Source organism: Equus quagga, chromosome 7 (assembly GCF_021613505.1).
Source record: "Equus quagga isolate Etosha38 chromosome 7, UCLA_HA_Equagga_1.0, whole genome shotgun sequence".
NCBI classification, from domain to species: Eukaryota; Metazoa; Chordata; class Mammalia; order Perissodactyla; family Equidae; genus Equus; species Equus quagga.
Window position 1 is genome coordinate 34,337,521 of NC_060273.1, and position 14,066 is coordinate 34,351,586.

Below are 14,066 nucleotides of genomic sequence, written 5' to 3' on the forward strand. Positions count from 1 at the left end.
TGCAAGAACAACAAAAAAAACCCCCAAAAAGTCAGATATCATTCCCATCCATAGTTTGATATTTTTACTATAAATGTCTGTGTCTCAAAATAACATATACTTTTAGTGTATTTAAACACTTTCACATAACATGGCATCATACTTTACTTTCCGAGGCTGAATTTAGGACCAACCTGCTTGGGTTTGTGTGTCTGTGTGTGTGTGTGTTTGCATGCATTTGCTTCTTTTTTTTCTCTACCTACTGCGTGAAGAGCACTAATTTGACTAAGTGACTTGAATCTAGTTGATTTGTTCTAACTCTTCTATAATATTCGTTTGCGTATGTAATACATTTATTTATTTCCCTGTTGATGGATATTAGGCCGTTTCCAAATTTGCTGTTACAAACCATGTTGCGATAAAGACTCATACACATATCCTGGGTCACATATAGGGGAGTCCAAAAGGAATCTGGTTCAGAAGGAATCTCTTTTTGAGGTGGTTAAAGTGTTCTAAAATTAAATAGTGGTGATGGTGGCACAACTCTATGAATATGCTAAAATCTACAGAATTGTACATTTTAAAAGAATGAATTTTATGGTATATAAATTATTTCAACAAAGCTGTTATAGACAACGATGAAAGGTGACATAGGAAAAAAATCCTGGCTGCACCAAATACAAGTTGTGTGACCTTGGGCAAGGCATTTGAAAAGTTCTCTTTGCCTTTATGTTCTCATCTATGAAATTGGATAATTATAACATCTAGCTTGTAAATTTGTCACGAGGATTGAATGAGTTAATATTTGTAAAAACATTTAGAACAGGGTGAGGGAGTGGGGCTGACAGAGTCCTCAGTAAACATTACCAATTCTTCTTATTATTAATCTCTTAAAAATTTTTTTCTTTAAGATTGGCACTGGAGGTAACAACTGTTGCCAATCTTCTTCTTCTTCTTCTTTTTATTGCTTTTTCTCCCCAAATCCTCCCAGTACGTAGTTGCATATTTTCACTTGTGGGTCCTTCTAATTGTGGCATATGGGATGCTGCCTCAACATGGCCTGATGAGCGGTGCCATGTCTGCACCCAGGATCCAAACCGGCGAAACTCTGGGCTGTTGAAGCGGAGCGTGTGAACGTAACCACTCAGCCACGGGGCTGGCCCCTAGCAATTATTACTATCATTATTATTATTATAAAGCCTCCTGCGACTTATGCTTTCTACTGTGCTGTTCTCAATGCCCATGATAAGACGTGTGGATCCAGTTGATTCATTCTAACTCTTCCATAACAGTCATTTGTATATGTAATACATTTATTTATTTCCCTTTTGATAGATATCAGACCATTTCCAAAGTTGTTATAACAAACAATGTCACAGTAAATACCCTTATACGCATACCCTTGGGCACATGTAGAGGTGTCCAAAGGGAACCTGGGAGAATTAATTACTAGATCTTGGGAGCACACCATTCGATTTTACTCAAGACCACCAAATAGCTCTTCAGCAACGTATCATATTTCTTCTTTCTCTATATCCTTACCAACACTTGGTATTAAAAATTTAATTCTGCAAATATGACAGTTTGATAGTTTAATTTGCATTTACGTGTAACTAGTGAAATTTTTACATCTTTTCCTGTGTTTTTTGGCCACTTGGGATTCCTTTTAGGTTAATGTATGTTTAAGATTGCACGTTTATATGCTGTGTCGTTTCTATTTATTTATTATTAATTTGTAGGCAGCCTAGATGTATTCTGGATATGGAATAAAGGTTGACTCTCACGTTTTAGACTTGGGCAAGTGAGTGGATTGAATGCTATTTAAATGGATGAAAAGGGTAGTGGAAAACAAGTTTTAGAAAGAATACCAAAAGTTCACTTTCAGTCAAATTTGAGATGCTTTCGAGTCATCCAAGAGAACAAGTGTGTGCTGCAGAGATACATTTGGGAGTTGTCAGCTTATAGACGGTATGCAAAGCGATAGCAATGCACGTGGTTATCTCCTCAGAGAATTTGGAGAGACATGACAAGAGCCCTACAGAGTTATACATTTGGAGAAGGAGGATCCAGAAGGGGATACTGAGAAGGAGGACCAGTAAAATAGAGGAAAACTAGAATTGTGTGATATCATGGAAGCCAAGAGAGGAACGTGCTTTTTTTTCTTAATGGCTGCATAATTTTTTTAATGGCTTCATGAGGTTTCATTGCATGGACCTATACTAACTACTCTTCTATTTGGAATTTGGATTTGTTTCAGTGCTTTTTTTTTTAATCATAAACTACACTTTGATGAGCATTCTTACAGGTTCATCTTTTTTCACCACTCTGATTATTTCCTTTGGATATAATCCTATATGTAGGTCAGAGAGTGTGTCTATTTAAGCCTTTAACTATAAGTTGCAAATCATCTTCTAGACAGGTTGCTTTTTTTCTACCATTCCAGTGGTGGTGGAAAAGTGGTGAGAACCAGATATTGCATACCAACATTTTCTTTTTTTTGAGGAAGATTAGCCCTGAGCTAAAATATGCTGCTAATCCTCCTCTTTTAGTTGAGGAAGACCAGCCCTGAGCTAATGTCTGTACCCATCTTCCTCGACTTTATATGTGGGACGCCTGCCACAGAATCGCTTGACAAGTGCTGTGTAAATCCACACCCGGGATCAGAACCAGTGAACCCCTGGCCACCGAAGCAGAACGTGCGAACTTAACCACTGTGCCACTCGGCTGGCACCACCACCATTTTTTAACGGTTGCAAAGTGTGCTATTGTATGGATGTTCGTAACTTATTTGGCCAAAATTTATTTTAGCTAAATCTTTTTGCTCGTTCTTAACCTGTTCTTTAGAATAAATTCCTGAAAGTGAAATTGATGAGTCAAAAGTATTTGCATTTTTAAAGCTGTGGCTACATACAGATAAATCACCCTCCAGAAAGGCTGTGCTTTTGCCATCAACAGGGCCTGGAAAGGGACACCTCTAATCTTTGGGAATTATTTGGAGAACTACACCCTTAATTGCTTCTGTCAGGCTGAAAGCATCCAGTATGACTTTATATGGAAACTGTGCTCAAATAAAAGTTCTTCAACAATGTCACTTTTGCACATCACACTAGGGTTGAGGCCCCAAATCTGAAAGGCTTTTATTCCAGCTGTATTATTTGATCTGTGATCTAAAAATTATTTCCAACATTAGGTTGGCGACCAAGTCATCAGAGACAACTCCAGAGGGCAAAGAGGGAGGATTTTTGAAGCTAAGGGCTTCAAATAACAGTTGATCTAGTGTGACCATGAGGGCACTGGGAAAAGGCTGCCTCAGGTTCGAAATCATTTCTGTTGAATGCTCCGTCTCAGAACCAGCGAGATTTTTGTTAGACTGCATTCACTTTGGACTTTCTAGTTGGCATTTCCCATTTTGTTGTGGTTGAACAGTTGACCAGAATAGCAGAATAGGTTCAGTTTTCGTTGAGACGGCTCTTGTAGATGCTTTTTTTTTTTTGAAAAACAAATGACAAATAGTCACTGCTGTATCCGCAAAAAGTAGACATTTGGATTAGAATCTCTGCAGACGCCCCGTTCTTTCACTGGCACCCGAGTCTTGGCGTGAGATGTGAGCGCTGACTCATCCGCGGGTACTGAGGCCTCAGGACAGCGGAGAAGCGCGGCCAGGGGCGCAAGGTGGGGTCCAGCCGTCGCAGGGCGCACCCAGCCCGGTCCACACCACGCCCTGCAAGACTCGCTGCCCGCCGCCCGGGGACCAGCCCACCAGGGCGCATGCGCCCTCGCCGGACCCGCCCATCCACCCCTCCCTCCCGGAGGGGGAAAGGGGCGGAGCCTGCGGTTGGCCCGCCCCCGACAGAGGCGCGCGGGAGGCAGGGGCGGGCCTTCCGCCTCGCGAGGGGCTACTTCCGGATTCGGTAGCGATCGCTGTAGGAGCGGAGCGGTGCGGCGCTGGGTTAGCGGGCGGGCTGGGCTGCGGCCCGCGCGCGGCGGGCGATGCTTGGGGGCAGCTCTGGAGCCCAGGAGGGCGAGGCGGAGGGCGACGGGGCGGGGGCTGTGCCTGCGCCACCTGCCATCGACTTCCCGGCCGAGGGCTCGGACCCCAAGTATGATGGTGAGGGACCGGAATGCCGCGGCATCCTCCCCCTGCCCCCATCACTTTCCTTCCTGGGTGTGCAGGGCAGCAGCGAGGTTGCCTCGGGACCTGGGCAAATTCGGCTGGATCTGGGCTTGAACCGGGGCGGGGGTGGGGTGGGATGGGATGGGGTGGGGCGGCGGCTAAGCTCCACATTTGTTAAAACGAGTGTCTGCGACTGGCTCGTTTGTTTACATTTCTCGTTTGGTTTCCTCTGCGCGGATGTGCTGAGACTTCCCTCGGCTGCTTTCCAGCTGCCAAGCCCTGTGGATTTGCGAGGAGCATGAGCTTTGCAAAGTACTTGAATGGGACTTGGCAGGCCCTGTGCGCTCAACGGTTTGGGTTAAGAGTTTTGATTTGTAGCTTCTCTCGTCTTTTGCTTCACTGATGGGGTAGCTAGAGACTCCTTATACCGAGGCAGTGCGGAAATCACCCTCTTCGGTTTAAAAAAAAAAAAAAATGCCCCAGGTTTTTTGAGCCTTTGGTTATCAGGAGATATGGCATAGGGCAGTCAGGTTACTGAGCGTAAAGCGAGAGGTACTTAAAACGTTGACTCTAACCAGTTCAAAGTATCCAATATCTTATTGAAAGCGCAATAGGCTCTTTAATTGCTACCAGGTGTTTGGGCAATTTTAAAAGTTAAATTATGCTGTCAAGAATGAAGACATTGATTCAGGAGGTTTTTACTGTATGGTAGTTCGAATAGGATGGTTACAGAGAATACACATTCAGTTGAAGCATGAAATAAATATTAACATGTTGCAGCGGATTTAAAGGTGCAAGGTGGGTTGAAAAGGTTTTTAATTTGTTAAGTTCTTCAATTTTCGTCCCTAATATTACCTGTAATTCCTGACCCGAAAGGGGGACAAAAGCAGACTGTGGTGGTAATTTAAGTAGGCCATTAACAGAGGACAGTTGTAAGATAACTTTTTTAATGGACAAACTGATTTTTTCCACACGTAAGGTGGTCTGTTATAGTGCTCAGTAGTATGCAAAGTATTATGTCATAGGAAACGTCCCAGCTGCAAACACGCAAGTCTGTGTTTTCTGTAACGTTGTGATAAGGTTTTCTGCAAACTAAAGATTATTCTTGAAGGGACTAATCGTAGATAAGCTTTGAAAAATTTCCTTCTCCTAGATTACTAATAAGACTGTTGTGTTTACATACTGCCTTTTCTGCCAAAGAGGCTCAGAATGTCTAGACATAACTTATCTTTTTATGTGAAAAGTAAGATCTGTGAAAAATGTGGTTTCATTTTTAGTAGACGTAAAAACAGACTAGTTGAATGACTTCTGAAAGGTCGTCCGTATGGCGTGAGGAGTCACTCTGACACTTAATGGTACAGTCAGAAAATTCAAAAGGCAGTTGTAACTCTAAAACCTTTGTTCTTCAATTTATTGTATAGGGTTTCTCCTAGGGCCAGCATCAGCCTTTGATCTCTCTGTTTGTTTGCTTTTCCTGTGGAACAGCCTGCATTAAAAGGAGGGCCAACAGTCCGCCCATTGTCAGACTCATTAGTTTTTCTTCTTTCATCTGACGCAAGTTTTTCAGAATTTTTGCCTCGATTAATCCTCCAGGTTCCTCTTTCATTCAATAATGGACGACTTGGATCCTGCTTTCCTGAGGGGACTGAATGAGGTGATCCCTTTCCTGTTTATCTGCTCCTCTCGTACTTGGCAGAAGTCTAGAACTGTAATTTGCCTAAGATCTGTGTCTTATTTCTTATTCTTTTATGAGAGGACTTCACTTCATCTTTCCTTTTAGCCACTTTCCTTTTCTGCTCATGACTAGAACTGTGAAATGGGAAACTTTAACTTTCAGCCTTCTTTTCCTTTCAATGCTACTCCTTTCTGCATTAGAGTGTCTATTCACTGGTCTTTTTTTTTTTTTGAGGAAGATTAGCCGTGAGCTAACATCTGCTGCCAGTCCTCCTCTTTTTGCTGAGGAAGACTGGCCCTGAGCTAACATCCGTGCCCATCTTCCTCTACTTTATATGTGGGACGCCTGCCACAGCATGGTTTGCCAAGCAGTGCCATGTCTGCACCTGGCATCCGAACTGGCGAACCCTGGGCCGCCAAAGCGAAACGTTCGCACTTAACCCCTCGCTATGCCACCGGGCTGGCCCCTCATTGGTCTTTTTAAAGTTGTCATTTTCTTGATTTATTAGGTTCATTTGACTCCACTGACCAACCATTCTTTTTTTCTTATTAAAAACTGAAATTTTCTTACTATAGAGAATAGGAAAGTATAAGGATATAAAGAAGCAGAAAACCCTCCTAACTATAATCTCACCACTGTTAACAAATCAGTATATAAAAAAATTTTTTTGATATTACAGAATATGTTGAAAATATCGAAAAGCCCCGAAAAGAAAATTTAAAAATCGTAATCTTATCACCTAGAGGTTACTGTTTATGTTTTGGCCTAGCTAGAGACTACTTACTTGATGAAGTTTGCCTTTAAAACTATTTGTCAAAGAAAAGTATCATGAGTGGATTAAAGATTTCTCTCTGATTTTATCCAAATAAGATAAAAATTTAGAGAGATCATTCACAGAAACTTAAGGAGTAAAGGAAAAAGAGGGAAAGTCACCTGTGCGCACTTTCCAGCGGAGAGCTCACTGCTAACAATGGGACTCATTCATTTGCAAATATTTACTGAGAGCTGCTGTGTGCCAGGTAGACTAAAAGGGCAATCGCTGTAATTTCATTCCTTTTACAGATTCTCTCAATATATTATTGAAAACTGAGGGGCAGAGGTTGTGTCTGTTTTGTTCTTTCCATTCTTTTTGTGTGTGTATATGTATATAGCTATAAAATAAACGTTTTAAAGTTGTGGTCATAGTAGTAGGATAAACATTTTACGTTCTGCTTTTTATTTATTTTTTTATGTTCTGCTTTTTAAATGTCGTATTAGTGTTTTCTTGTGATGAATTAGCCTTTAAAAACATTGTTCTTAAATGTTTCTTAAAATGACTGTCACATTCCATACTAGCATTTATTTGGTCTTTGTTCTATTCTTGGAAAATAGGTTTTTTTTTTTTACCATTAGAAATAATAATGTTTGACATCTATATACATAGATCTTTGTTACTGTCTGATTATTTCTTTAGAATAGATCCACAGAAGTAGGATTTGCTGGGTTAAAGAAGTACATTTGAAAAAAAATGTCTTGATAGATTTTGCTAAAATGATGACCAGAAAGGTTGTGTTGGTTTGTATGAAACTGTCTATCTCGAACATATGAAACTGTCTATCTTACCTCTCTTTTGTTAGTATTACTGTTTATAGCCTGCTTCTTTGGCTTGATGATGAACTATTTGTGATTATCTTTCTATACAGCATCATTTCTAACAGCTGTATAGTATTCTATGTATATAACAACACATTTTCAGTATTTTAAATATTATGCTGAACATCTTGTACATATATATCTGTTGTAACTTGTTTAGTTATATTCTTGGTATGTATTTCCAAAACTAGAATTCCTGATGGAGGTTTCACATTTTAAATTCTACAGTGTGTTGCCAAAGGTCGCAAACACTTCTACTCCCTTGTATTTGAAAATGTCTACTCTTCTGTGTCCTTAACAATACCAAGTATTCCAGGTTTTAAATAGTTACCAGTCTGGTGGCAAACTCTGGTGCTGTAGTTATTTAAAAATGCGTGTCATTAGTTGCTAGTTATGTTAAACCTATTTGAATTTTTTTTAAGATTTTATTTTTTCCTTTTTCTCCCCAAAGCCCCCCGGTACATAGTTGTATATTCTTCATTGTGGGTCCTTCTAGTCGTGGCACGTGGGACGCTGCCTCAGCGTGGTTTGATGAGCAGTGCCATGTCCGCGCCCAGGATTCGAACCAACGAAACACTGGGCCGCCTGCAGCGGAGCGCGCGAACTCAACCACTCGGCCACGGGGCCAGCCCCAAACCTATTTGAATTTTAATTGTGTTTCATCTTCTTCTCAGCTTGTAAGAGCTCTCTATACATTTTACTACCTTTTCTTTTTCTTGTCATATTTTGTACACTTATACGTACTGTACCTGATTTTGTGATTCATATTTTAACTTTAAGATATCTTTCCGTGGAGAAGTTTTTACATGGCCACGTTTTTCATTCTTTTTCTTTTCTGTACTCAGACAATAAGCGTTCATTTAAAATGCATAGCACATGTCCATACATGCAGGTCTTTCTACGGGCCAGAGAGGAAACTGGTGAATGAAGTCTGGATTTGAGAACTTTGGCTCTTCCAGAACCCTTAGTACTTTCTAGAGGAGAGTAGAATAGACGATTTGAAATGGGGCTGATGTCAGCAGGTATAGGATATATGGTCCCAGTTTCTGCAGGGCGTTTCCTGTTGGGTGGTTCATTAGCTCTCGTCCTTCCTCTGACAGCCTCTCTTACCAGTTTTTACTCATTGACACCTCCATCCTCCCTTTGCTGGGGGTTTAAATCTTGGCCAGTGATTTCTTTCTTGATATCTCTGGGATCCATTCTTTCCTCCCTGTTTCTGTCACTTACCTCCTTTTGTGGGATCATCCTAACTTCTTGTTGACTGTTACATGCCTCCTTCCAGGCTACCTGTCACACATTTCCAGAAGTTTCCTCAAAACATTTTTTTCTCGTTGTGTTTTTGGCCTGTTTAATATGTTAAGTGAACAAGGAGTGAGAACTTAGGAGCTTCAGCTTTGAAGTGCCAGCTTGACTGTCTCCTTGGTCTTGTATAGTGGAAACAGGATGGACTTGGGAGTTAGTCTGATCTGCCTGCTTTAAGTTCCTTGAGCTCTCCTCGAGATCAGTGTTCTCATCTGTAGAATGAGAATGGTAATCCTCACCTTTTACTCCTTTGTGAGGATTAAGTGAAATTGTGCGTATTAAACACCTGGTGTGTGCATAGCACATGCTCAGAGTAGAGCTTCCATCCTTCCTCCCTTTTCCGTTCTCCTCTACCAAACTTCTTTCTTTACTCCTGGGACTTGTCTGTTCTCTCGAAGGAAGGGAGTCATCCTGTTCCCGCTTGCTTGAATACTTATTTATTTCTACCTTTGCACACACGATTACAACACCATTACTACCCAAACTTTCTCCACTCCCCCAGTGATGTCTTTCTGGTAGTCCTCCAGCGTCTGGAATTCTACTCAAAACTCACTTCCAGAAATTAGATCAACCCCACTCAGCTTAACTACTGTTTGTTTTTAATTTCCTTAAGTTTCAATACTTTGTATTTCCTTAATTAGAACATGCCGTTTTGTTGTTATGGGATATGTTTCCCGTTTATTAACGTTTTTCCCTTTTCTGATTTTCAGAGTCCGATGTCCCAGCGGAGCTCCGGGTGTTCCGAGGACCCCTGCAACAGCCGGCTTTCCCCTTTGCTGTTGCAAACCAACTGCTGCTTGTTTCTTTGCTGGAGCACCTTAGCCATGTGCACGAACCAAACCCACTTCGTTCAAGACAGGTGTTTAAATGTTAGTAAGAGTACATGTTGCCAAATAAAACTTGTAAAAGTACTATATTGTTTAATGCTGCGGGTCTGAGAAACAGCTAGTGTATGAAAATTTGAAATAAGTATTAATAATCCACATTTCGTAAATTCATTTTATATTTTCCTATAGGTAATTCCCTAGGAATATAATCACTGGGGACCCCAAAAGGTTAACACCCATCAAATTGTGGGTATTTACATAAATAAAAGGTCATTCTTTTGTATTTATGACATAATTCATTTAATTTTTGAAGATCTGTTATGGTGTAGTTGGTGAGCAGGTAAACAAAAATCACAGATCTTCATTCTGAACCAATTCTTGACCAGAGCCCTGGAAAAGTTATGTGTTGTGTTGTCGAATAGGGAACTGTTTTTTTCTACACACTGAATACTTCTGATGCCAAATATGAGGTTTTTGCCCACACCGACCAGTTCTCTGATGCTGAGCATCCTACGCTTAATTCAGTGCTGACACTGTCTACCTGGAGTTAGTGTCAGATCCCACAGTTAGGGGCTCAGTCCCACAAGGCTGCCCTCATTTCAGATGCCGGTGGCAAGTAATGGGTCCCCAGAGACCTTAGGTTACCCACACCTGTGTCCGTCTTGGCTACAAATTGGGGATTTCCACTACCCCCTCCTCAGGTCTGATAATTTCGCTAAAACGGCTCCCAGTACTCAGGGAGACACTTAGGCATATCTGTTTATTATGTAATAAGGATATGATAAAGGAGACAGATGGATAGCCAGGTGGGGAGGCACATAGGGTAGGGTCCAGAGCGCAGGAGCTTCTGTCCCTGTGGAGTTGGGGTACACCACTCTCCCAGCATGTGGATGTGTTCACAACCCTGAACTCTCTGAACCGTGTAGTTTAGGGATTTTTCTGGAGGCTTCATCACGTTGGCATGATCGATTATTGACTCTTGATCTCCAGCCCTTCTCCCCTCCCCGGAGGATTGGGGGTAGAGCTGAAACTTCTAAGCTTCTAATCGTGGCTTGGTGTTTCTGGTGACCAGCCCCATCCTGAAGCTCTCTAGGGGACCCCAGCTACCAGTCATCTCATTAGCATACAAAAAGACACTTTAGAGAAATATTTTATTGAGGTCATATTGGTTTATAACATTGTGTAATTTCAGGTTTACATTATTCTTTATCAGTTTCTGTATAGACTGCATTGTGCTTACCACCAATAGTCTAATTTTTATCCACCACCATATATATATATGCCCCTTTACCCCTTTCGGCCACCCTCCAACCCTCTTCCCCTCTGGTAACCACTGATCTGCTCTCCTTATCCATGTGTTTGTTATCTTCCACATATGAGTGAAACCATGTGGTGTTTGTCTTTCTCTGGCTTATTTCGTTTAACATCTCACCCTTGATGTCCATCCATGTTGTTGTGAATGGGATGATTTTGTCTCAAAAAGACACTCTTCTCACTCTGGAGATTTCAAGTGGTTTTAAAAGCTCTTGTGTCAGGATCTGAGGTCAAAGTCCAAATATTACAAGAAAAAATGCTCCTAGCACCCCTATTACTTGGGAAATAACAAGTGTTTTAGGAGCTGCGTGCCAGAAACCAGAGACGAAGACTAAATATATTTCTTCTTATACCACAATTGTTGAGAATGTTTGAGTTCATTCCTGCTATGAGTTATCTGTATGAGAAACTTGAGCACAAAAGTGAGCAGAATTAGAGATTATGGCATTTCTGGTTCAGCTCATCATGGAGACCATTGTGGCCTCTTGAATAATTCCAACCGCAGATTCTAAGGGTCATTTCTACAAAAGAAGTCTTTCTAAGTCTTGTTTGGTGTTGGAAATCCTCAAACTTATAGATGCTTTTATGTGATCTTAGAATGTAATATTTTTAGTTAAAGGTCGATTGTTTTGGTGAACTTGATGGGACGTGAAAAATGGTAAATATTATTTGTACAGTGTGCACTTATTGTTTTCCTGAATATGTGGTGGGGAGGTGGGTTATACAAAAGGGACTGTTCTTTAGGTTCCAGAGCATTGGTACCTGGGGATTATTGTATTGGGCTCATTATCTAGAAAAGCTGATAATATATAGTACTCTTGCTCCTAATTAAAGCAAATCTGTGAATCTTGCTGATTTTAAGATATGTTTGAATTGCTTGTATATGTCCTTTTTAGATGACTCAACTTTTAAAACAACATATATTTAAATGTTTTTGATGAGATTGAGTTAGTTGATAATCAAATGGACAGTTTTCCATATAGAAAGAATATTCTCTATGGTGTTTGTATTCCTTGAACGAGTAAAAACTTAACACTTTTGTAGGAACTTCTTTTTCTGAGAAGCCTGGAATTGTGACTTCAGACTTGACTTTCCACCTGGCATTTGGTCTATGCGCACCTCTTATGTGCTCTTTGTATATTGGTTAAAGATACTCTGTAATCGAAAACAACAGTTACTGTTCACTTTTGTTGTCAGTTCTGATAATTTGCTTCCACTTCTGCCTTTATTATCTCATCTTGTTGTCTGTCAGCAAAGTGTAATGTGTTTGAATGTTGGAAGACTGCTGTGGTTACGTTTTTTCTTGCCTTTTTAAAAAATGCAGCTTAGTACTTTACTGATTGATCAGACATGGTGGACAAATGACTCTTAAGCATCAGATAGGTAATTATGGATGTGCTCCTGATCACTGAGGGTACCACCTGTTCCTTCTCTTTTAGAGACTCAATCCCCAAGTTGTAATGTGTGCATAAACATAACTTTTTTTATTATAGAGCTATTTTTTTTCCGGAGGCTATTATTGCTCTTTGTTTTCTGTCTACTCTTTATAATTGCCATTATATTGATGGCCTTTCTCATAATCGTTTTTCGTATTCTCTTTCTAGTACTTTGTCAGACCTTCATCAAGATGGGCCTGCTGTCTTCCTTCACTTGCAGTGACGAGTTCAGCTCCCTGAGGCTACATCACAACAGGGCCATCACCCATTTGATGAGGTCGGCTAAGGAGAGAGTTCGTCAGGTGAGCGCTAAACAGTGTCCTTCATGTATGACAAGACACTGTAAGTTCAAGAGAACTCTGTTTTAAAGCATTGTGAAATCCTGGTTATACAACAGCTTTGTAAGAATGTAAACTTTAATTTGCTTATTCAACAAATGTTCACTGAATGACAAGCACGTGTTAGGCTCTCTTGTAAGTGCTGGGGTTCAAGAACTGAACAAAACAGACAGAAATCTCTCCCCTCACGGAGCTTATGTTCTGATGAGGGGCCGTAAACAATAGAAGAGAAAAAATACATGTAGAGTGTTAGATGGTTGTAAGTGTTAAAGAGAAACCTAAAGCAGAGAATGGCCTTAGAAGATGTGTGAATTTTATGTAGCAGGTTGCCAGGAGGGCCTCCCTGAGACGGTGTTGGTATCGTTTAAGTTGGGAGCCGAAGTTGAGAGAATGAGGAGGGAAGGCATTCCAGGCAGAGGAACCATAACTGCAAGGGCCCTGAGGTCACAGGGTGCTTGGCCTGTTTGGGAAGCTGACAGGCAGGCTTTGGCTGGACTAGAGTAAGCAGGGGGAGAGGGTGGGAGAGGAGGGGCAAGGAGTGCAGCGAGACAGACAGATGGAGTAGGAACTGAGACCATTTTAACATCTTTGGTTTTTGCTCAGAGTTTAAGATGGGAAGCACTGCAGGATTTTGAGCAGAGGAGCAACATAATCTGACTCACCTTTTAGTGGGATCACACCAGCTCCTGTGTTGAGAGTAGACGGAGGAGAGCAGGGGCAGAAGCGGGGAGACAGTGCAGTCGTACAGGCGAGAGGTGATGGGGGCTCGGCATGGGTGGTAGCAGTGGAGGTGTGAGAAGCGGTCAGTTCCTGCATATATTTTGAAGATAAAGTCAACGTTGTTTGCTGATGGAGCTCCTTGGTAAACACTCAGCTTTCTCAGTGGATAGCAAGAATACTGCTCTTTTGGTAGTGATCTTTTGGTTAAGAGAGAAATAGTTTCCCTTGTAAGCTCTTAAGTAATATTGAAAAAGCCATTGGGTGATTTTTGTTTTTTTTGTCCTAATGTTGTCTGAGCATTTGGGACTATTCACATGACATTGAATTTTGATAGATTCCTTATTCCCTGAAATTTTTAAAACGCTTTTTAAAAGTAACTCTTTGCTTTTAGGATCCTTGTGAGGATAATTCTCATATCCAGAAGATCAGGTATGTGTTAAATACTTTCTTGATTATACAGAGATTATACAAACTATCCAAAAGCAATCAGGATTAAGAATTTATCCTGAATTAATCAGAAATTTAGTATTGAGGTGAAAAAATAATGTACTTAGGGTGTTTTATGAAGATTAAGAACTTTGTTCTCAGCAGTTAATTACTGCTCCACGATTTGTTTTACTTGTCACTCCGTCCTCTTTGATCCCCTGCTGCCCGTTCAGTGTGGGTTCCGTCAGCCTCACCCTTAATTCAGGCTACTGCTATCCAGGCTGGGTCGGGGGCACACCGTTG

At 41.1% G+C, this 14,066-nt stretch overlaps 1 protein-coding gene across 2 annotated transcripts in view; it reads left to right on the forward strand.

Moving 5' to 3' along the window:
- The first annotated feature begins 3,884 nt into the window (after positions 1-3,884).
- EIF2AK1 (eukaryotic translation initiation factor 2 alpha kinase 1) overlaps positions 3,885-14,066 on the forward strand; it is a 28,630-nt gene continuing 18,448 nt past the window's right edge. For both annotated transcript variants that reach the window (XM_046667433.1, XM_046667435.1), the window contains exons 1-4: positions 3,885-4,087; positions 9,413-9,571; positions 12,448-12,581; positions 13,729-13,766. In XM_046667433.1, coding sequence (XP_046523389.1) covers positions 3,970-4,087; positions 9,413-9,571; positions 12,448-12,581; positions 13,729-13,766 — 449 coding nt within the window. In that variant the 5' untranslated portion in view covers positions 3,885-3,969. The remainder of the gene's footprint in view (positions 4,088-9,412; positions 9,572-12,447; positions 12,582-13,728; positions 13,767-14,066) is intronic.